Source organism: Xenopus laevis, chromosome 6S (genome assembly GCF_017654675.1).
Source record: "Xenopus laevis strain J_2021 chromosome 6S, Xenopus_laevis_v10.1, whole genome shotgun sequence".
Lineage (NCBI taxonomy): Eukaryota > Metazoa > Chordata > Amphibia > Anura > Pipidae > Xenopus > Xenopus laevis.
In genome coordinates this window covers 129017943-129035965 of record NC_054382.1, presented here as the reverse complement: position 1 = coordinate 129035965, position 18023 = coordinate 129017943, and the positions used below count along the sequence as shown (strand labels likewise).

General features: G+C 38.3%; 1 protein-coding gene across 1 annotated transcript in view; it reads left to right on the top strand.

Annotated features, from left to right (window-relative positions):
• Window positions 1-237: 237 nt before the first annotated feature.
• oc90.S (otoconin 90 S homeolog) overlaps window positions 238-18023 on the top strand; it is a 34091-nt gene continuing 16305 nt past the window's right edge. Inside the window, exons 1-9 of the mRNA XM_041568023.1 lie at window positions 238-283; window positions 5793-5867; window positions 6331-6387; window positions 8062-8236; window positions 9984-10096; window positions 10877-11005; window positions 15902-15952; window positions 17615-17671; window positions 17891-17965. Of these exons, the coding sequence (XP_041423957.1) occupies window positions 238-283; window positions 5793-5867; window positions 6331-6387; window positions 8062-8236; window positions 9984-10096; window positions 10877-11005; window positions 15902-15952; window positions 17615-17671; window positions 17891-17965 (778 nt within the window). The remainder of the gene's footprint in view (window positions 284-5792; window positions 5868-6330; window positions 6388-8061; window positions 8237-9983; window positions 10097-10876; window positions 11006-15901; window positions 15953-17614; window positions 17672-17890; window positions 17966-18023) is intronic.

Below are 18023 nucleotides of genomic sequence, written 5' to 3'. Positions count from 1 at the left end.
AATAAGCATTTCAAACATTTTGGTGAAATCCAATAAACTTTGTTTAAGGCTTGTGAAGCTCTAGAGGTTTTGTCAACCCAAACCAACTCCTTCCTCTCTGTCCACTAAATGATCCGACACACTGGGACTATTGCGTTATCTTTTTTGTGCACAAAATCCATTCTGTCCATGTCCTTTTTCTATAATGAGTGATTTTATTTGTCAGGGAGAAATAACTGTGTGCGGGGTGAATAAACAATGATTATTATACAGCTGTTGGGGCTGCTGATGATTTTGCACATTGGTAAGTTGAATTAAATTCTACTTTTATTGAATGTATAACACAAATTACAAAATCCAGAAAATTAAAGAGCTGATTCTGTCATTTTAGAATCCGTATGAATTGGATTGCATTTTGAAGTGATTTGCAGTTTTGTACTTATTTCATATGTAGTGGATATTTGAATGTATATTTGTTAAAGGTGCAGCTCTTTTTTAATTAATCTGTTAGTATGCGCTAGACCAATGATCCCCAACCAGTAGCTCATGAGCAACATGTTGCTCCCCAACCCCTTGGATGTTGCTCCCAGTGGCCTCAAAGCAGGAGCTTATTTTTGAATTCCAGGCTTGGCGGCAAGTTTTGGTTGCATAATAACCAGCTGTAGTGCCAAACAGAGACTCATGCAACCTGCCAGTCCACATAGGGGCTACCAATAGCCAATCACAGCCCTTCTTTGGCAGTGCACCCCCAGGAACTTATGCTTGTGTTGCTCCCCAACTATTTTTACATCTAAATGTTGCTCACGTGTGAAAAAGTTTGGGGACCCATGCGCTAGACCAATGGTTCTCAATCTGTTGAACTGCCCCATGGGGAGACCTGATCAGTACTTGGGTGAAGAATATGAAAAAAAATGTTCGGGTGAGTTAGGGGGTACATATTTTTTCTACAAGGTATATTAGGCTTTTTGCTACCACTCCAGATATGTTATATAGTTCAAACAACATTGCTTATATATATATATATATATATATATATATATATATATATATATATATATATATATATCAGTAAATGGACTCGCACTCCATAGTCAAGTGAATAAATGTGTCTTTATTCTTTAATGCGTATCCGACGTTTCGGCCCACATTAGGGCCTTTTTCAAGGATCCTTGAAAAAGGCCCTAATGTGGGCTGAAACGTCGGATACGCATTAAAGAATAAAGACACATTTATTCACTTGACTATGGAGTGCGAGTCCATTTACTGATATGTACAACAAAGTTGACCAAACGCACCCGCATTGACTACAGTCCGGTAAGAGTGCACACGCTGAATACAAGTTATATATATATATATATATATATATATATATATATATATATATATATATATATATATATATATATATATATATATATATATATATGTAAACTTGTTATTAGGTAAGGGCATGTCCTGGCCAAATATTGGGCATCACAACTGGGCTTGAACCGAAACTAAAGTCTAACAACTACTGTTCTACACCGTCATATTCCAAGACAAGTTACACTTAACCAGATATTTTTTGTGTCTGTTTTTAAAGTAAATTTAGCGTCTAAATTATTATTTGGTTGTTAGGGTCTCACTTTCCATAGTAACCAGGCAGTGTTTAGAATGACAAATTGTATAATAAATAAGAGATAGCCTTACAGAAAGTGCAACATTTTGGTGGCATGGAATGTACCATCTCCAAATGTTTGAGATGTGAGCTTTTTGGACAAGGGTTTTTAATTCAGAGCGCCAGTTGTAAAATTGAATAAAACATGTATTAACATTAAGAACCCAGGACCATTGCTGGGTTATTTTTCATCACCTGCAAGGTTTATATCTTATTTTCTTCTAAATGGGCCAGATTGGGGGAAGGTTTATTTAAATAATAAACTGTTGGGAATGACATTGGCAGTAACTGAATAATAAGTTTAAGAGGCTGATTCACTAAGGGTCGAATATCGAGGGTTAATTAACCCTCGATATTCGACTAGGAATTAAAATCCTTCGACTTCGAATATCGAAGTCGAAGGATTTAGCGCAAATACTGCGATCGAACGATTAAATCCTTCGAATCGAACAATTAAATCCTTCGAATCGAACGATTAAATCCTTTGAATCAAACGATTCGAAGGATTTAAATCCAACGATCGTAGGAATATCCTTCGATCGAAAAAACTTAGGAAAGCCTATGGGGACCTTCCCCATAGGCTAACATTCACTTCGGTAGCTTTTAGCTGCCAAACTAGGGGGTCGAAGTTTTTTTTAAAGAGACAGTACTTCGACTATCGAATGGTCGAATAGTCGAAATATTTTTAGTTCGAATCCTTCGTTTCGAAGTCGTAGTCGTAGTCGAAGGTCGAAGTAGCCCATTCGATGGTCGAAGTAGCCCATTCGATGGTCGAAGTAGCCCAAAAAAACCTTCAAAATTCGAAGTTTTTCTACTTCGAATCCTTCACTCGAATTTAGTGAATCAGCCCCTAAGTATCATATATCCTATAATGGCAATACAGGAATGAGATCCATTACAGGAAACCTGTTATCCAGAAAGCTCAGAATTAGAGAAAGGCTGTCTCCCATTGACCCAAATTTATCCATATAATCCAAACTTCTAAAAATGATTTCCTTTTTCTGTGTAATAATAAAACAGTAGCTTGTACTTAATCCCAACAAAGATTTAATAAATCCTTATTGGAAGCAAAACCAGCCTATTGGGTTTATTTAATGTTTATATGATTTTCTAGTAGATTTAAGGTATGAAGATCCAAATTATGGAAAGATCTGTAATCCAGAAAACTCCAGGTCCTGAGCATTCTGGATAACAGGTCCCATACCTGTAACAATAAAAATCTAGACTCTCAGTAAATCTGAATTTCACTTTGGGTTATACAGGACCATAACATAACACCAACAGTTCATTCTACAATTCACTATGCCTAGTTTCTTCTGCATCATGACTTAAAACAAAAATAAATTATTTTAGTCAGATATTGTATAATACTATTTATTCCCAAGTCAAACGTTGTCGCTATTATTAAACACTTAACAAAATTCCTAAATACAATGGGCCCATTTAGATTTATATTATATAAGTATTCTTGGGTTTGGCACTATTTCCGGGCACAGTGTGTGAGCTAATAGTAAAACAGAAAAGAGAATCTCACAGGAGGCAGAATCATGGTATGACTTTCTCTGTTTGGAAACTGATAACATGAGACTTATTTTTCTATCTTTGACTGGTGGAACGTCTCATTCTCTCTTTCAGCCAGACTTTATGCAAGGCTGCTATTAGATTAGAATCTTTCTCCCGCTCCCCCTTTAATTTGCCTTAAAGGATAAGAAAACCTTTAAAATAAAACAGATGAGGGGGGTTTTCTAAGAACTTTTGCAATGTGCATTCATTGTTTATTTTTCTTTAATTCCAAGATATTAAGGGATACATGTGCTGTTAATATGAATGAATTTTGTTACAACAGCGCCACCTGATGGTCAGTTTCCCACCAGTCTGACCACCAAGTAGTCAAGGAAGTTGTCAGGAGAAAGAAAGAGGCTGATCTGATGTTCTTCTGCTTAGGAAAAAAATTAGAAACCTTTCTCACATCTTTCCTAAGCAGAAGAACATCAGATCAGCCTCTTTCTTTCTCCTGACAACTTCCTTGACTACTTGGTGGTCAGATGGGTGGGAAACTGACCAGCAGGTGGCGCTGTTGTAACACAATTCATTCATATTAACAGTACATGTATCCCTTAATATCTTATATATATATATATATATATTTGTGAGGAGGAGAAGGTATAGCAGCCAATATTTACAGCTGTTTTTTTTACTAGAAAGGCTGACGTTGGCAAATTTTCCTTTAGTTGTCAAAAGAATAATTTTTGTGGTACTGATAGATGATTGTAATGTGGTGTGTGTGTGTCTGGGCTCATGATCATAAAACTCTGGTGTGATAAGACGACTGTGCGAGGTTGTTGTGCGAGTAAATATCGTTGACAGTAACTTGAATTCACAATTTGGGAAACTGTGGTAGTTGTGGTGTAATTCAAATCTGCCCTGTGCAAAGTTTATGAATGAGCCCCACTGTGTACTATCTACTATACTTCATGTGCAAAGTTAACACTGGATATCAGGCAACTGGCAATGTTTGTAGGCTGGGACCCCAATCTAAGCATGTTCTTCAGATGTGTCCAACCTGTGAACTAGAACAGCTGTCAGCATCCAACTTATGGTTTATAAAAGAGCCAGGGCCGGGCCAAACCAGCTGGGTGTCCCAGGCAATGCAGCCGGCCACATCGCCCCTCAGCCGTGCGCAACTACACAAGCGCACGCATGCGAACTGAACCACTGTGTCACCCCCTCCTGGTAAACGCATGCATGTGCACTGACCCACTCGTCACTCACACACAGCAACAAGCCCGGTCTGGGGTGGGCAGTAGTGAAAGGTATGTGCCTGGCGCCCCCCAAGCTTTGCACCCTAGGCATGTGCCTACTCTTCCTACCCCTAGTTCCGGCCCTGAAAAGAGCTGCCCCTACTATGGTGCATTACCCCACACAATTGGCTGCTTACAATCATAGAGAACCCCACTGTAGAATATCTCAGGGCATCACTCAATCATTGAATCATTGAACTTCCAGTGGGAATATTTAATTGTGGGTTCATTCCAGCTGGTTTTCTTGAAAAAGGTCCCGAAAAATATTCATGAAGTGCTTCTACAAAGTCTGTTCCAGTGCAGTAACCAATCAACATTTGGATTTTCTCTGATTATCTTGAGCTGAGGTTCCCAACCCTTTTAACCTGTGAGCCACATTCAAATGTAAAAAAATAGTTGGGGAGCAACACAAGCATGAAAAAGTCTTTGGGCTGCCAACTAAGGGCTGTAATGGGTATTTGAAGGTTCCTATGTGGACTGGCAGCCTACAGGAGGTTCTGTTTGGCAATACACATGGTTTTTATACAACTTAAACTTGCCTCCAAGCCTGGAATTCAAAAATAATCACCTTTTGCGAGACCACTGGGAGCAACATCCAAGAGGTCGGAGAGCAACATGTTACTCACGAGCTACTGGTTGGGGATCACTGATCTTGAGAGTTTAATGAGAGTAATAATGTGATTGTTGTTATGAGTTACTGCAGAAGGAAAACATTCCCTATTTAACTGGATTAAACATATTAATTATAGAAATGTTGTTTATTATATATAAAGTATCATGGACAACAATATATATATGGCTATATATTATAATAAATATTGTAATGTACAGGGAAGAACAGAGAGGGTGTTTGCCCAAAGCCTCCAATATCACAGAGGTGGAAGAACATTGTTAGAGATGTTATACTGTGTAACTTTTATTAAATACAGTAGATTAAGCTGCTGCTTATACACAACCAGCTGAAGGGTGTAAAGAGGTGGGTTCTGGGTTAAACTCTAGCTGAAAGGCTACTAGTTAGATTTACTGTACTTTGCAGCTTTTCCCCAGCTTTAGATAGGGGCCCCATCCTACTTGTTCTATCAGGGCCACAACTTCTCTAAGCCTAGCTCTAGAAGTTATTTTTGGGGCTCTAACGCAGTACTGTATGGCACACAAGCCTAACAGCTTTGTGTAACTTTGTTTGAGGCTTTAGTTGCCCTTTAATTTAGTTTCCAGAATGACCTTGTGAGCATTTGTTCATTTCCCCCTATTGGATGTTATTAATGTCCCTGAAAGGCTTAGGTTTCTGGTTAGTTCCACCGCAAACCAATATTACATATAAATACAATGTCAAATAACATATGATTGCGTTGCAGAGACCAGAAATGCTCAGGAATCCGGCGGATCCCCAGTGTTACCGGACCTTGCGGAAATACCCCTCCGGGAACTGAGTAAGTGCTGGTTATTGTATCATTGTTGAGTTGCTATAATCTTGAACGAAAGAGGCTAGTAACCCATAGCAACCGCTCGGAGGGAAGCATTTATGGTGGTTTTCGAAAACAAATTGGGTCTTATTTTAAATTCTTTGTTGGTTTTTTTGTTCCCTGATGAAATGTTTTCTGGTTGCTGTGCTTCCATGTACCCTACCAGCCAGGCATTGGCTTAAAAAAACTCCCATCACCTCGAAATTCGACCCTTGATAAATCTGCCCCAGAGTGTTCAATATGGTGGCTTCCAAGGCTGCTGACCCCCTAAGTACAGGGCAGGACATCCAGGGGGTAATCCACATTAGGCGGCTAATTCTTGGAACATGTACGGAAAAATCACAAGAAAATGATTGCTGCTGCCATTGAAATATTTAATTCCTTCTCATGTTTACTAACATCATTGTATGGCCTCTCACCTTTATTTCAGATAACTTCACATTCAATGGAGTCTTTAAAAACATAGAAAGTGTGACGCCATTTCTGGGTAAGTGCCCAATTAAACACAATTACTCCAGTGAACTTTCCTGTGACCTGTCGGAAGGTATAGAACACAAAGTCTGTATCATCTGACAATTACTATGCCACCATGTCCAAGCCAAATGCCAACTCTATATGGCGGGTCCCTTATATTTACCTCTCTGTTTGTAAAGTTGATTCCCGGAGTTGGTACACCCTCAGCCTGGGCACAGTACATACATAAGTAAGAACCAAGGCCTGACGCGTTTTGTGTCTACCGGGGACATAGGCTTTGACTAAGTGTCCCTGGTAGAAACAAAACGCATCAGGCCTTGGTTCTTAATTATGGAGAATAAAATACAAGCTTTTTAACCTTTTACAATCTGACTCCGGCTCTACTACTTGTGGATCCAGGCTTGTGCCAACCTCTTCTGATGTTTCCTGCTACTAACCCAGCCCTGCCATAGGGTTCTACCCCAATCTCACACTCCTTGTTAGAATCCAAGCTGGTCTTACTGGCTTTATTTACCTTTCACTCCTGGAGTGAGCTGGTAACAATCTCCTCTCTCTTCTATAACCCTAGCAAAGTTCAAGTTCCCACCTGGTCTGAGAGAAGCTGACATCAAAAAACTGGCTGCCACAGTTGGCCACAGTCGGATGCAGAACTGGATTTTTGATATCTGACTCTCTTGCTGATGTTCTAAGTCAATAGAGGAAATGCTCAGCTCCAGCACATCCTAATTTAGGCTCCTGCAGGGAAATTTCTTAAACAGCCAACCTTATTGTTTGGTGCCCCCTCCTGTGTGCACTGAATATTGACAACTAATTACATTCAAAATAAAATATATTTTACCTTCTCACATACTCATCTTTAATAGTCTGGCCCTCCACAGCACCTGCTTAGTTGCATTGCCTTGGGCATGGGGGTTATGGACACTTTGGCTCTACCAGATAATCCTGCAGAGCCCAGAAAATATCAATCTCCCCATGAATACAGTGATGCCTTCATTCAGCAGTACTCTAGACATGAGGGGCTCCAAGTCATCCAGTAACTTGCTCCTCATTCAGGCCCTGGCACTTCATTCTACACCTTGCACTGAATGCTTTCTAAATGAATGTTAGGGTTGTGTACATTGTCAAAGTAATTAATCTCTATTATTAAGGATGTAGTGTAGTTGGGTGTTGCTAAAACACAGACATATAGTGACTTTGAGGGAGAAACAAGATGTAGTGGAAGTGATAGTGACCAAACTGTAACCAACAAACACACAGTGAAAGGGCATTTCACATTTTCTGGACGTATGAGGCCCAGAGAGGGTGATTTTTGGGTTTGGGGAGGCTAATTAATGATATTTTGTACTTGGATTCCTTCATTTCGCTGGAAATTCACAAATTTTTCTGCGAAGCGAAACGGAACAAATTCGCCCATTACTAATACTAGTCTAAGGGAAATCACATGGTGTTTCATAGCTGTGTTAAAACCACATAGAAGGAGACAAAGTATGTTTTATGGATGAATTTGGAGGTGTCCACATAGTATATAAGAGAACATAAACATTATATATTTCCTTTCAGTGGCATTTTCTTCCAACCATAGGACACAATTTAAATTCAATTAGAGAACCTTAAGAGAAAAGAACATGAAAAACAGGGCCGTTTGGTTTCTCTTTTATAAATAAATACATGTGTATTTTGCACACAGATTGCCTTGGATCCCAGTTTACTTGGCTACAGGTCGTCTTTACCAATTTCCCGGCTTTGCTTAATTTTGTGAGCAAGTTAAAATGCGTGACGGGCTTGTGTCCCAAAGACCTTGAAGATTACGGCTGCACCTGCAGATACGAGATGGAAGGGCAGCCCATCGATGAAACAGACAGGTAGGCGTTAGATGATAATGGCTTTTCTTTCCTTGTGTCACACTGATATGAAGGGGGACGTTTAGGATGTGTAGACACAACTGTTTCCTATTTATTTAGCCTTTCATGTTGGGAATTATCAGCCTGTAACAAATGCATTCATGTTTATAAATACACCAGCTTGTGTATATTATGTTCTGTTTATATTAGGGACACAGCCGCCTGCTTATCTCACAATTCAGAAATGGTGTCCTTTATTGTATTTTAAAGGGGAACTCCAACATAATTTAAGATTTTTGAACAGTAAACATAATTTCAAGTAACTTTGCAATATACATTAATTAAAAAATATGCAGGCTTTTCATGATTTTTAATGGTTTCTGACAGTTCCCTAAGCCTAGCCCCCTGCTCTCCTGCTAATCTGTCTGACTACTTTGCTGAGCTGTCTGACTACTGTTACTTTGTATCAACAGCCATCTGTCCTCAGCCTGCATCCTCCAAATCCCACAATTACCTGCACACGTGATTTCAATAAGAACATCCCAGTGCAATGCATTGTGGGTTATGTAGTTCCTGCATGCTGTCTGTAAGCTGTGGAGAAGTTGTTACAATTTGTAACATCAGTGTTTAGTCCCTCCTTCCCTGCCAGGATTTCAAATTATGCAGAAAGAGAAGAACTGTTGGATTTCAGCATAGAAAATTGCATTTATTTATACTTTTTGATGAAACACGTAACAGTGATGGGTATATTAGGGGTTTCTGTTTTATGTGGCCTCTTTATCAAATGTTGGTTTGGAAGCCGGAGTTCCCCTTTAATATCGTATTAAAACGATGTCCCAACTGTCCGTCCAAGAATATTTATCACAGAAAATAGGAGGAGGCCCCAAACAACCATTCCATCTTAATCTCAGCCTTGGTCTCACCCCCCTGCACTGTGGCAGGTACCAACAGGGGGCGACCATCCCTACAATTTGGGAAACTATGATTAACGAAAGATCTAACACAAAGATGCCCCAGTAGCTCCCCATCTTCTTTTCTGCTGATTCACTGCACATGCTCTGTGCTGCTGTCACTTACTGAGCTTAGGGACCCACTCACAATATACAGTACACATAGAATAGAAATGTCACAATATAAGGCTGATTAGTAATTAATACACATAATTACTACATGGCAGCACAGAAACCAGTGCAATTAGCATCAGAATTTAATAATCAGCAAACCTGTAGCATCAGCTTATATTACAGCCAGGGAAGCTCATTTTCTGCTGGATAATTAGTGACGAGCCCTAAGCTTAGCTTCTCAACAGCCAATCAGAGCCCACTGAGCATGTGAGTGTCACAGACACTTTCCAAGATGGTGACCCCCTGTGACAAGTTTGAAGTCCTGGATCATTGCTGCTATTGACAAGCTCAAACTTTAGCCTCGTGCAATAAATTCAGTATATAAAATATAGCATTTTTAGCCACATTCATTTTTAGGGTTTAGTTCTCCTTTAAGTAATACAATAGCAACCAATCAACAGGCAACATTTACCTATTTACAAGCAAACATTTAATTGGTTGCTATGGGTTGCTGCACCTGGGGAAACTTGGTGCCTTTTATTACATACAGGGGTAACAGTCCTCCAACCCTCACAGTTCCTCATTTGTGCCAAATTCTATGTGGAAAATAGGTTTTCTATGAAGGTAAAGATTTTAACTATTAATATTATTAGTGTTATTAGTGTTTTCCTCTATTCATTGCTGAAATGTCTCTCTCCTCGCAGTTGCTGTTACCAACATCGTAAATGTTACGAAGAAGCCACGGACATAGACTGCCTCTGGGACCCGGCCAAAATCTCCGCTGATGTCAGTTGCCTTTCCAAGAATCTGACCTGCGGTACGTCGGTATTTTATGTCCTAGAAACTCATTTTAATGCAACTCCATCAATGAGAATTCTCAGCATATTTAATGCCTCTACTCTGGGAACATCAAGGAGACTCAGTAGAAAGCCTTGTGCGCTGACGCAGTAAAGAGATTAAGCCCTTAATTGCATTTGATTATTTACAAGCAACAATCAGTCTCCGTTTCTGTAGAAGGGATGAAACGCGTTCCGCTCTCCTCCTACTATTTCAGAGTGTTTATGTCTAATAGAGTTTAAAAAAGCTTACTGGGGCACTCAATAAAGTACTTTACTGCTGTTATTAAAGGGGAATGCAGATTTTTGCATATTTAAAGAGAATTAAGTTTAAGAAACTTTCCAATTTACATTAAATGAAAAGTAAACCATCAAAACACATGACTGTAAAATTGCGCAGATCACTGTAATGTAAGTTAATATTTTTTTCTAGTTTTCAAGATATTAACAGTTTTTAAACTGCTAAAATAATAAATGTAAAAAGGAGCCATCTATTGTTCATTTTAGCTGACTGACTACAGTTGACTGAAAATGAATGACTTGTGATGTTTCCTTGTGTAGAACTGGCCACATAAACATCAGATTTTCACTGTGAACTAGTCAATATTATTATAATAAAACCCTTTATAGGTCAGAGCACCCTTCAATACAGGGAATTCTGGGGAGCTGCCTGGATGTTGAGTAGTTAAATGGCTCTTTATGAAGCAGAGCAGATGGTGGAAAGTAGATATGTAAATGGCTCCTTGTTTGTATCCCCCCAGAGTCCGGAGATGCATGTGAGAAACGTCTATGTGACTGTGACAAAGAGGCCATTGAATGTTTTGTGAACTCACACATTAACTCCTCTGTGAAAGGAATAGACATTGCATTCTGCCCGGCTCCCGTTACAGGTAAGAAGTGAGGCAGTGTCAGATGCCATTCAGAATTTCTGGGCTGCAGGTGGCCCTTTCAGCCGCACAAACAACAACTTAAATATAGTATTATTTCCTCTTGTGCCGTGCCGACATTAGCAACACTCCAACTGCCTTCAGATGTAAAGGAGGGTGTCATGGAGAGATAGGAAAAGATAGAGAGAAGGAAAGAAAGTGAAAAGGAGTGAAAGTGAGAGAGAAAGAAAGAAAGAAAGAAAGAAAGAAAGAAAGAAAGAAAGAAAGAAAGAAAGAGAGAGAGAGAGAGAGAGAAAAAAGGAAAGAAATTGAGAGAGAGAAAAAAGGAAAGAAAGTGAGAGAGAAAGAAAGCGAGAGAGAGAGAGAGAGAAAGAAAGAAAGAAAGAAAGAAAGAAAGAAAGAAAGAAAGAAAGAAAAAGAGAGAGAAAGAGAGAGAGAGAGAGAGAGAGAGAGAGAGAGAGAGAAAGAAAGAAAGAGAGAGAGAGAGAGAGAGAGAGAGAGAGAGAGAGAGAGAGAGAAAGAAAGAAATAAAGAAACTGAAAGAATGAAAGAAACACAGAGAGAAAGTGAGAGAGAGAGAAAGAAATAAAGAAACTGAGAAAGAAAGAAAGTGAGAGAAAGAAAGCGAGAGAGAGAAAGAAAGAAAAAACAGGAAAAAAAGAAAGTGAGAGAGAGAGAGAGAAAGAAAGAGTGAGAGAGAGAGAGCGCAAGAAAGAAAGAGAGAAAGAAAGAAAGAAAGAAAGAGAGAGAGAGAGAAAAAAGGAAAGAAATTGAGAGAGAGAAAAAAGGAAAGAAAGTGAGAGAGAAAGAAAGCGAGAGAGAGAGAGAAAGAAAGAAAGAAAGAAAGAAAGAGAGAGAGAGAGAGAGAAAGTGAGAGAGAAAGAAAGAGAGAAATTTAGAGAGAAAGAAAGAAAGAAAGAAAAAGAGAGAGAAAGAGAGAGAGAGAGAGAGAGAGAGAGAGAGAGAGAGAGAAAGAAAGAGAGAGAGAGAGAGAGAGAGAGAGAGAGAGAGAGAGAGAGAGAGAGAGAGAGTGAGAGAAAGAAATAAAGAAACTGAAAGAATGAAAGAAACACAGAGAGAAAGTGAGAGAGAGAAAGAAATAAAGAAACTGAGAAAGAAAGAAAGTGAGAGAAAGAAAGAAAGCGAGAGAGAGAGAGAAAGAAAGAAAAAACAGGAAAAAAAGAAAGTGAGAGAGAGAGAGAGAAAGAAAGAGTGAGAGAGAGAGAGCGCGAGAAAGAAAGAGAGAAAGAAAGAAAGACAGAAAGTACGTGAGAGAAATAAAGAAAGTGAGAGAGAAAGAGAGAAATAAAAGAAAGAAAGAAAGAAAGAAAAAAAGAAAGAAAGAAAGAAAGAAAGAAAGAAAGAAAGAAAGAAAGAAAGAAAGAAAGCGAGAGAGAGAAAGAAAGAAAGTGAAAGTGAAAGAATGAAAGAAACACAGAGAGAAAATGAGAGAGAGAGAAACAATAAAGAAACTGAGAGAAAGAAAGAGAGAGGAAAAAGAAAGCGAGAGAGAAAGAAAGAAAGAGAGAGAGAGAGAGAGAGAGAGAGAGAGAGAGAGAGAGAGAGAGCAAGTGAGAGAAAGAAAAATAAAAAAGAAGGAAAGAAGACCAGAGAAAGAAAGAAAATAAGAAGGGTAAGAAAGAAAGTTTCATATTAGAGTTATGTTATCAAAGACTTGGTGGTCCCATGCTTTTAACATATGTAAGGAGACTGCTCTGTGCCAGGAATTTTGTTAAGCCGCTTCCCATTTTACCACGCCTACTCTAACCACACCCACTCATGGTCACAGGCACCGACTTTATATCTTAAATGTGATTTGCTCTGTTCTCATCCTTTTCCCAGAGAGGCTAGAAATCAATGCAATGCCATACATCATATTCTAGATAAAACTAGAATACTCATCAATCCCACAATATTTCCATTATTTGTTTTACGGGTACCATTCACAACTGTTGGGGTTATGTAATAAAAGACACTAAATTTGTCTAGGAGCAGAAAGCCATAACAACCAATCAGCAGGTAGCATTTACTGGTCACAAGTAAAAAGCAAACATCTTATTGGTTGCTGTGGGTTACTGCTCCTGGGCAAATTAATGCCTTTTATTACATAAGGGGTAAATGTCTTACTAGAACTCTTTGTGGCACATGTTTAGAACTTTAGCCATAGTCCCCAGAACACTTGATTTGGATTATTTGGATTAAATTGAGTCTATGGGAGATATCCTTTAAGTAATTCAGAGCTTTCTGGAAAATGGGTTTCCGGAAAACGAATCCTATACTGTTACCAATATAAATGCTCTAGGGGCAGTCTAATTGAAGTGCCATCTTCACAATTAATATGATAGAACACATATGAGCAGTATACACACAATGCATACTTCAGGTTTAATGCTCCCAGAACACCCAGCAGTATAAATGCAGTGCCAACTTTATACTGAATGCTCCCAGAACACACAGAAGTATAAATGCAGTTCCAACTTTATACTGAATGCACCTAGAACACCCAGCAGTATAAATGCAGTGCCAACTTTACACTGAATGCTCCCAGAACACCCACCAGTATAAATGCAGCGCCAACTTTACACTGAATGCACATAGAACACCCAGCAGTATAAATGAAGTGCCAACTTTACACTGAATTCTCCCAGAACACCCAGCAGTATAAATGCAGTTCCAACTTTACACTGAATGCTCCCAGAACACCCACCAGTATAAATGCAGTTCCAACTTTACACTGAATGCTCCCAGAACACCCAGCAGTATAAATGCAGTGCCAACTTTACACTGAATGCTCCCAGAACACCCACTAGTATAAATGCAGTGCCAACTTTACACTGAATGCACATAGAACACCCAGCAGTATAAATGAAGTGCCAACTTTACACTGAATACTCCCAGAACACCCACCAGTATAAATGCAGTTCCAACTTTACACTGAATGCTCCCAGAACACCCACCAGTATAAATGCAGTTCCAACTTTACACTGAATGCTCCCAGAACACCCACCAGTATAAATGCAGTTCCAACTTTACACTGAATGCTCCCAGAACACCCAGCAGTATAAATGCAGTGCCAACTTTACACTGAATGCTCCCAGAACACCCACCAGTATAAATGAAGTGCCAACTTTACACTGAATGCACATAGAACACCCAGCAGTATAAATGAAGTGCCAACTTTACACTGAATGCTCCCAGAACACCCAGCAGTTTAAATGCAGTTCCAACTTTACACTGAATGCTCCCAGAACACCCAGCAGTATAAATGCAGTTCCAACTTTACACTGAATGCTCCCAGAAAACCCAGCAGTATAAGTGCAGTGCCAACTTTATACAGTACTGAATGCTCCCAGAACACCCAGCAGTATAAATGCAGTTCCAACTTTACACTGAATGCTCCCAGAACACCCAGCAGTATCAGTGCAGTGCCAACTTTATACTGAATGCACATAGAACACACACCAGTATAAATGCAGTTCCAACTTTACACTGAATGCACATAGAACACCCAGCAGTATAAATGAAGTTCCAACTTTACACCGAATGCTCCCAGAACACCCAGCAGTAAAAGTGCAATTCCAACTTCATTCTGCAATATAACCGACCCCCATGCTCATTCCTGAGTCAAAGTTGCCAAACCCAAAGGGGCCTTTGCCTGAATTGATCATCAAAGGGGCGCACTGATTGCTTGGCCCCCTGACCACTAGTGATGGGCGAATTTGCGCCGTTTCGCTTCGCTGAAAAATTTGCGAATTACACGCCAAATTCGCGAAACGGCGAAAAATTCGCAAAACGGCGCCGACGTCTCGTTTTTGACGCCGGCGCCCGTTTTTGACGCCGGCGCCCATTTTTGGCGCGAATTTTCGCGGGCGTTTCGCGAATTTATTCGCTCGCCGCGAATCACGCAAATTCGCCGCGAAGTTGCGCCTGCCGAATAAATTCGCCCATCACTACTGACCACCTCAAATGCCCAATGTAGTCTTCATCCAACAGGGTTTTCCAGTATTAATAACTGATTTATGTCTGAACCCCAATATTGTTTCACCCCACACTTGGGTCAAAATCTGCCCTATTGGCAGCCAGTATCTGCCTGTGTTTGGTCAGATTTATCCTTTTTCCCCATGTAATCACTGGGATATAGTTACTGCAGGGAATGTCCCAACTTCAGATCCCACTCACATTTTCCTCTTTATTACCTTATAATACACAAAGGCCATGAATATCCTGTAAATTATATCCTTATAAATGGTGAGTTCTGATGTCATCAGTTATAAACGGTGAGTTCTGATGTCATTTCTGTTAGATGACTCACTGATATTATAATAAATAAAGTACCCCCAGTTGCAAAATATGAGGATATTATTGTTTTTATATGGTCATGAACGTCCTCGGTAACTTATAATATCCTTATAATTTACAAGAGGGGGTACTTTATTCACTATATATCTGTAATATGTATATCACACAGTGACTTTTTCTGTGCTCGTTTTACTCCCTGCCATAGTAAAACAAATTAAATAACCAAAATCTTGTTTCTATGTAAGTGCCTTGCTGATTTTCATTGCAAACCTTTAGCCTAGTGCTCCCTAGAAGCCTAATGTAACTCTCCGCTGCCCTCTCATGGACAGGAATGAAACCTCTTTTACCAATGAAGGCTCAGTTGAAAGCTTGTTGCCATTCCTTCCAGTCACTCCAGTCTTTATTCATTAAATTTTTTCTAACTAACTACATTGAAAACACTTTTTATTTTGCACAGTCTACTAGTTTAAAGGACTAATAACACTTAAGCATTTAAAGACCTTTCAATTTTTTAAAGAATCCATAAGAATGCCACATAGCTTAGGCATGGGCTGCATATGTTGAACCATAAAATGGGTTGTAATTGTGCAATTCTATTAGATTTACCAGACACAACAGTCAAGAGAATTGACATCGTCCATCAACCACAATGTAAGTTCTTCCCTTACTTAATCCTTATCTATATGTCTTGACTTTGGTGGCATAGTTGTGAGGTGTGTGTTAAATCTGTGACTCATTTATATTCCATGCTTTGATAAGGCTTGAATACCTTTTAAAGGTACATTGCAAATATAACTGATATTAATATGGAGTAACAGCAACAATTATAGACTCTGAAACCACAAAGATTCAGGGAAAGATTCAATTTAACTCCTCTGTGATTTATAATATTATTATGTATCCTTATATTTTACAATGGGGCTACAGTATTTTATAGATAGATAGATAGATAGATAGATAGATAGATAGATGATAGATAGATAGATAGATAGATAGATAGATAGATAATTGATAGATAGATGATTGATAGATAGATGATGATAGATAGATATATAGATATATAAATAGATAGATCGATAGATAGATAGATGATAATAGATAGATGATAGATAGATAGATAATAGATTGATAAATAAATAGATAATAGATGATTGATAGATAGATGATGATAGATAGATAGATAGATAGATAGATAGATAGATAGATAGATAGATAGATAGATAGATGATGATAGATAGATAGATAGATGATAATAGATAGATATATGATAGATAGATAGATGGATAGATAGATAGATAGATGATAGATAGATAGATAGATAGATAGATAGATAGATGATAGATAGATAGATAGATAGATAGATAGATAGATAGATAGATAGATAATAGATAGATAGAAAATAGATAGATACATTTATAGATGATAGATTGATAAATAAATAGATAATAGATGATTGATAGATAGATGATGATAGATAGATATATAGATAGATAGATAGATGATGATAGATAGATAGATAGATGATAATAGATAGATATATGATAGATAGATAGATGATAGATAGATAGATAGATAGATGATAGATAGATAGATAGATAGATAGATGATAGATAGATAGATAGATAGATAGAAAATAGATAGATACATTTATAGATGATAGATTGATAAATAAATAGATAATAGATGATTGATAGATAGATGATGATAGATAGATATATGATAGATAGATAGATGATAGATAGATAGATGATAGATAGATAGATAGATAGATAGATGATACTAGATAGATAGATGATAGATAGATAGATAGATAGATAGATAGATAGATAGATAGATAGATAGATAGATAGATAGATAGATAGATAGATGATAGATATATAGATCGATAGATAGATAGATAAATAGATAGATAGATAGATAGATAGATAGATAGATAGATAGATAGATAGAGAGACATATGGATAGATAGATAGATAGATAGATAGATAGATAGATAATAGATGATTGATAGATGATGATAGATAGATAGATAGATAGATAGATAGATGATAATAGATAGATATATGATAGATAGATAGATAGATAGATAGATGATAATAGATAGATATATGATAGATAGAGAGTAGGTTCAGATTCAGGACCTGATGAATATTCAAGTCCATGAGATGTTCAGCTGCTAAAGAATTGTGCATCACAAAGCTCACGTCAATGTAGAACCCTGGGCCTAATGACTTTTTGGAATTTTGAAAAAAGTGTAAAGTGTTTAAAGTCTGTATTATTGTGATTTATTATGAAAGTATATTTACTTTACAGTACAACAGAACAGAAGTGCAGATGGCGCTAATGTACCCACTAGAGAAGGTACGTCAGGTTTCTCAGCAGTCCTTCCCTGCTTTATGGCTGAGATTCTGTCACAGAGGCCACTGGTCCTGCCTGAAACACTCGTTACTGCAGAATTCCATGATCGGTCGGATTGTTTGATTTAAATGATTGTCACCAAAACATTGAATTGTTTTTATAATCCAAATAAATTTGGGTTTAAAGTTGATTCCCTGCAGCTAAACTATTATTATATTCCAGCAGCAGCAGCAGCAGAACAAGTCGGGGGGCAGAATGATGTGACCTCGTTCCCTTCGGCTGAAGAGATTATCCCAGAAATGGAAAGTAAGTTCTGTTTCACGACGTCAGTACAGTATGTCCATAACCTTCATATTGATCTCCA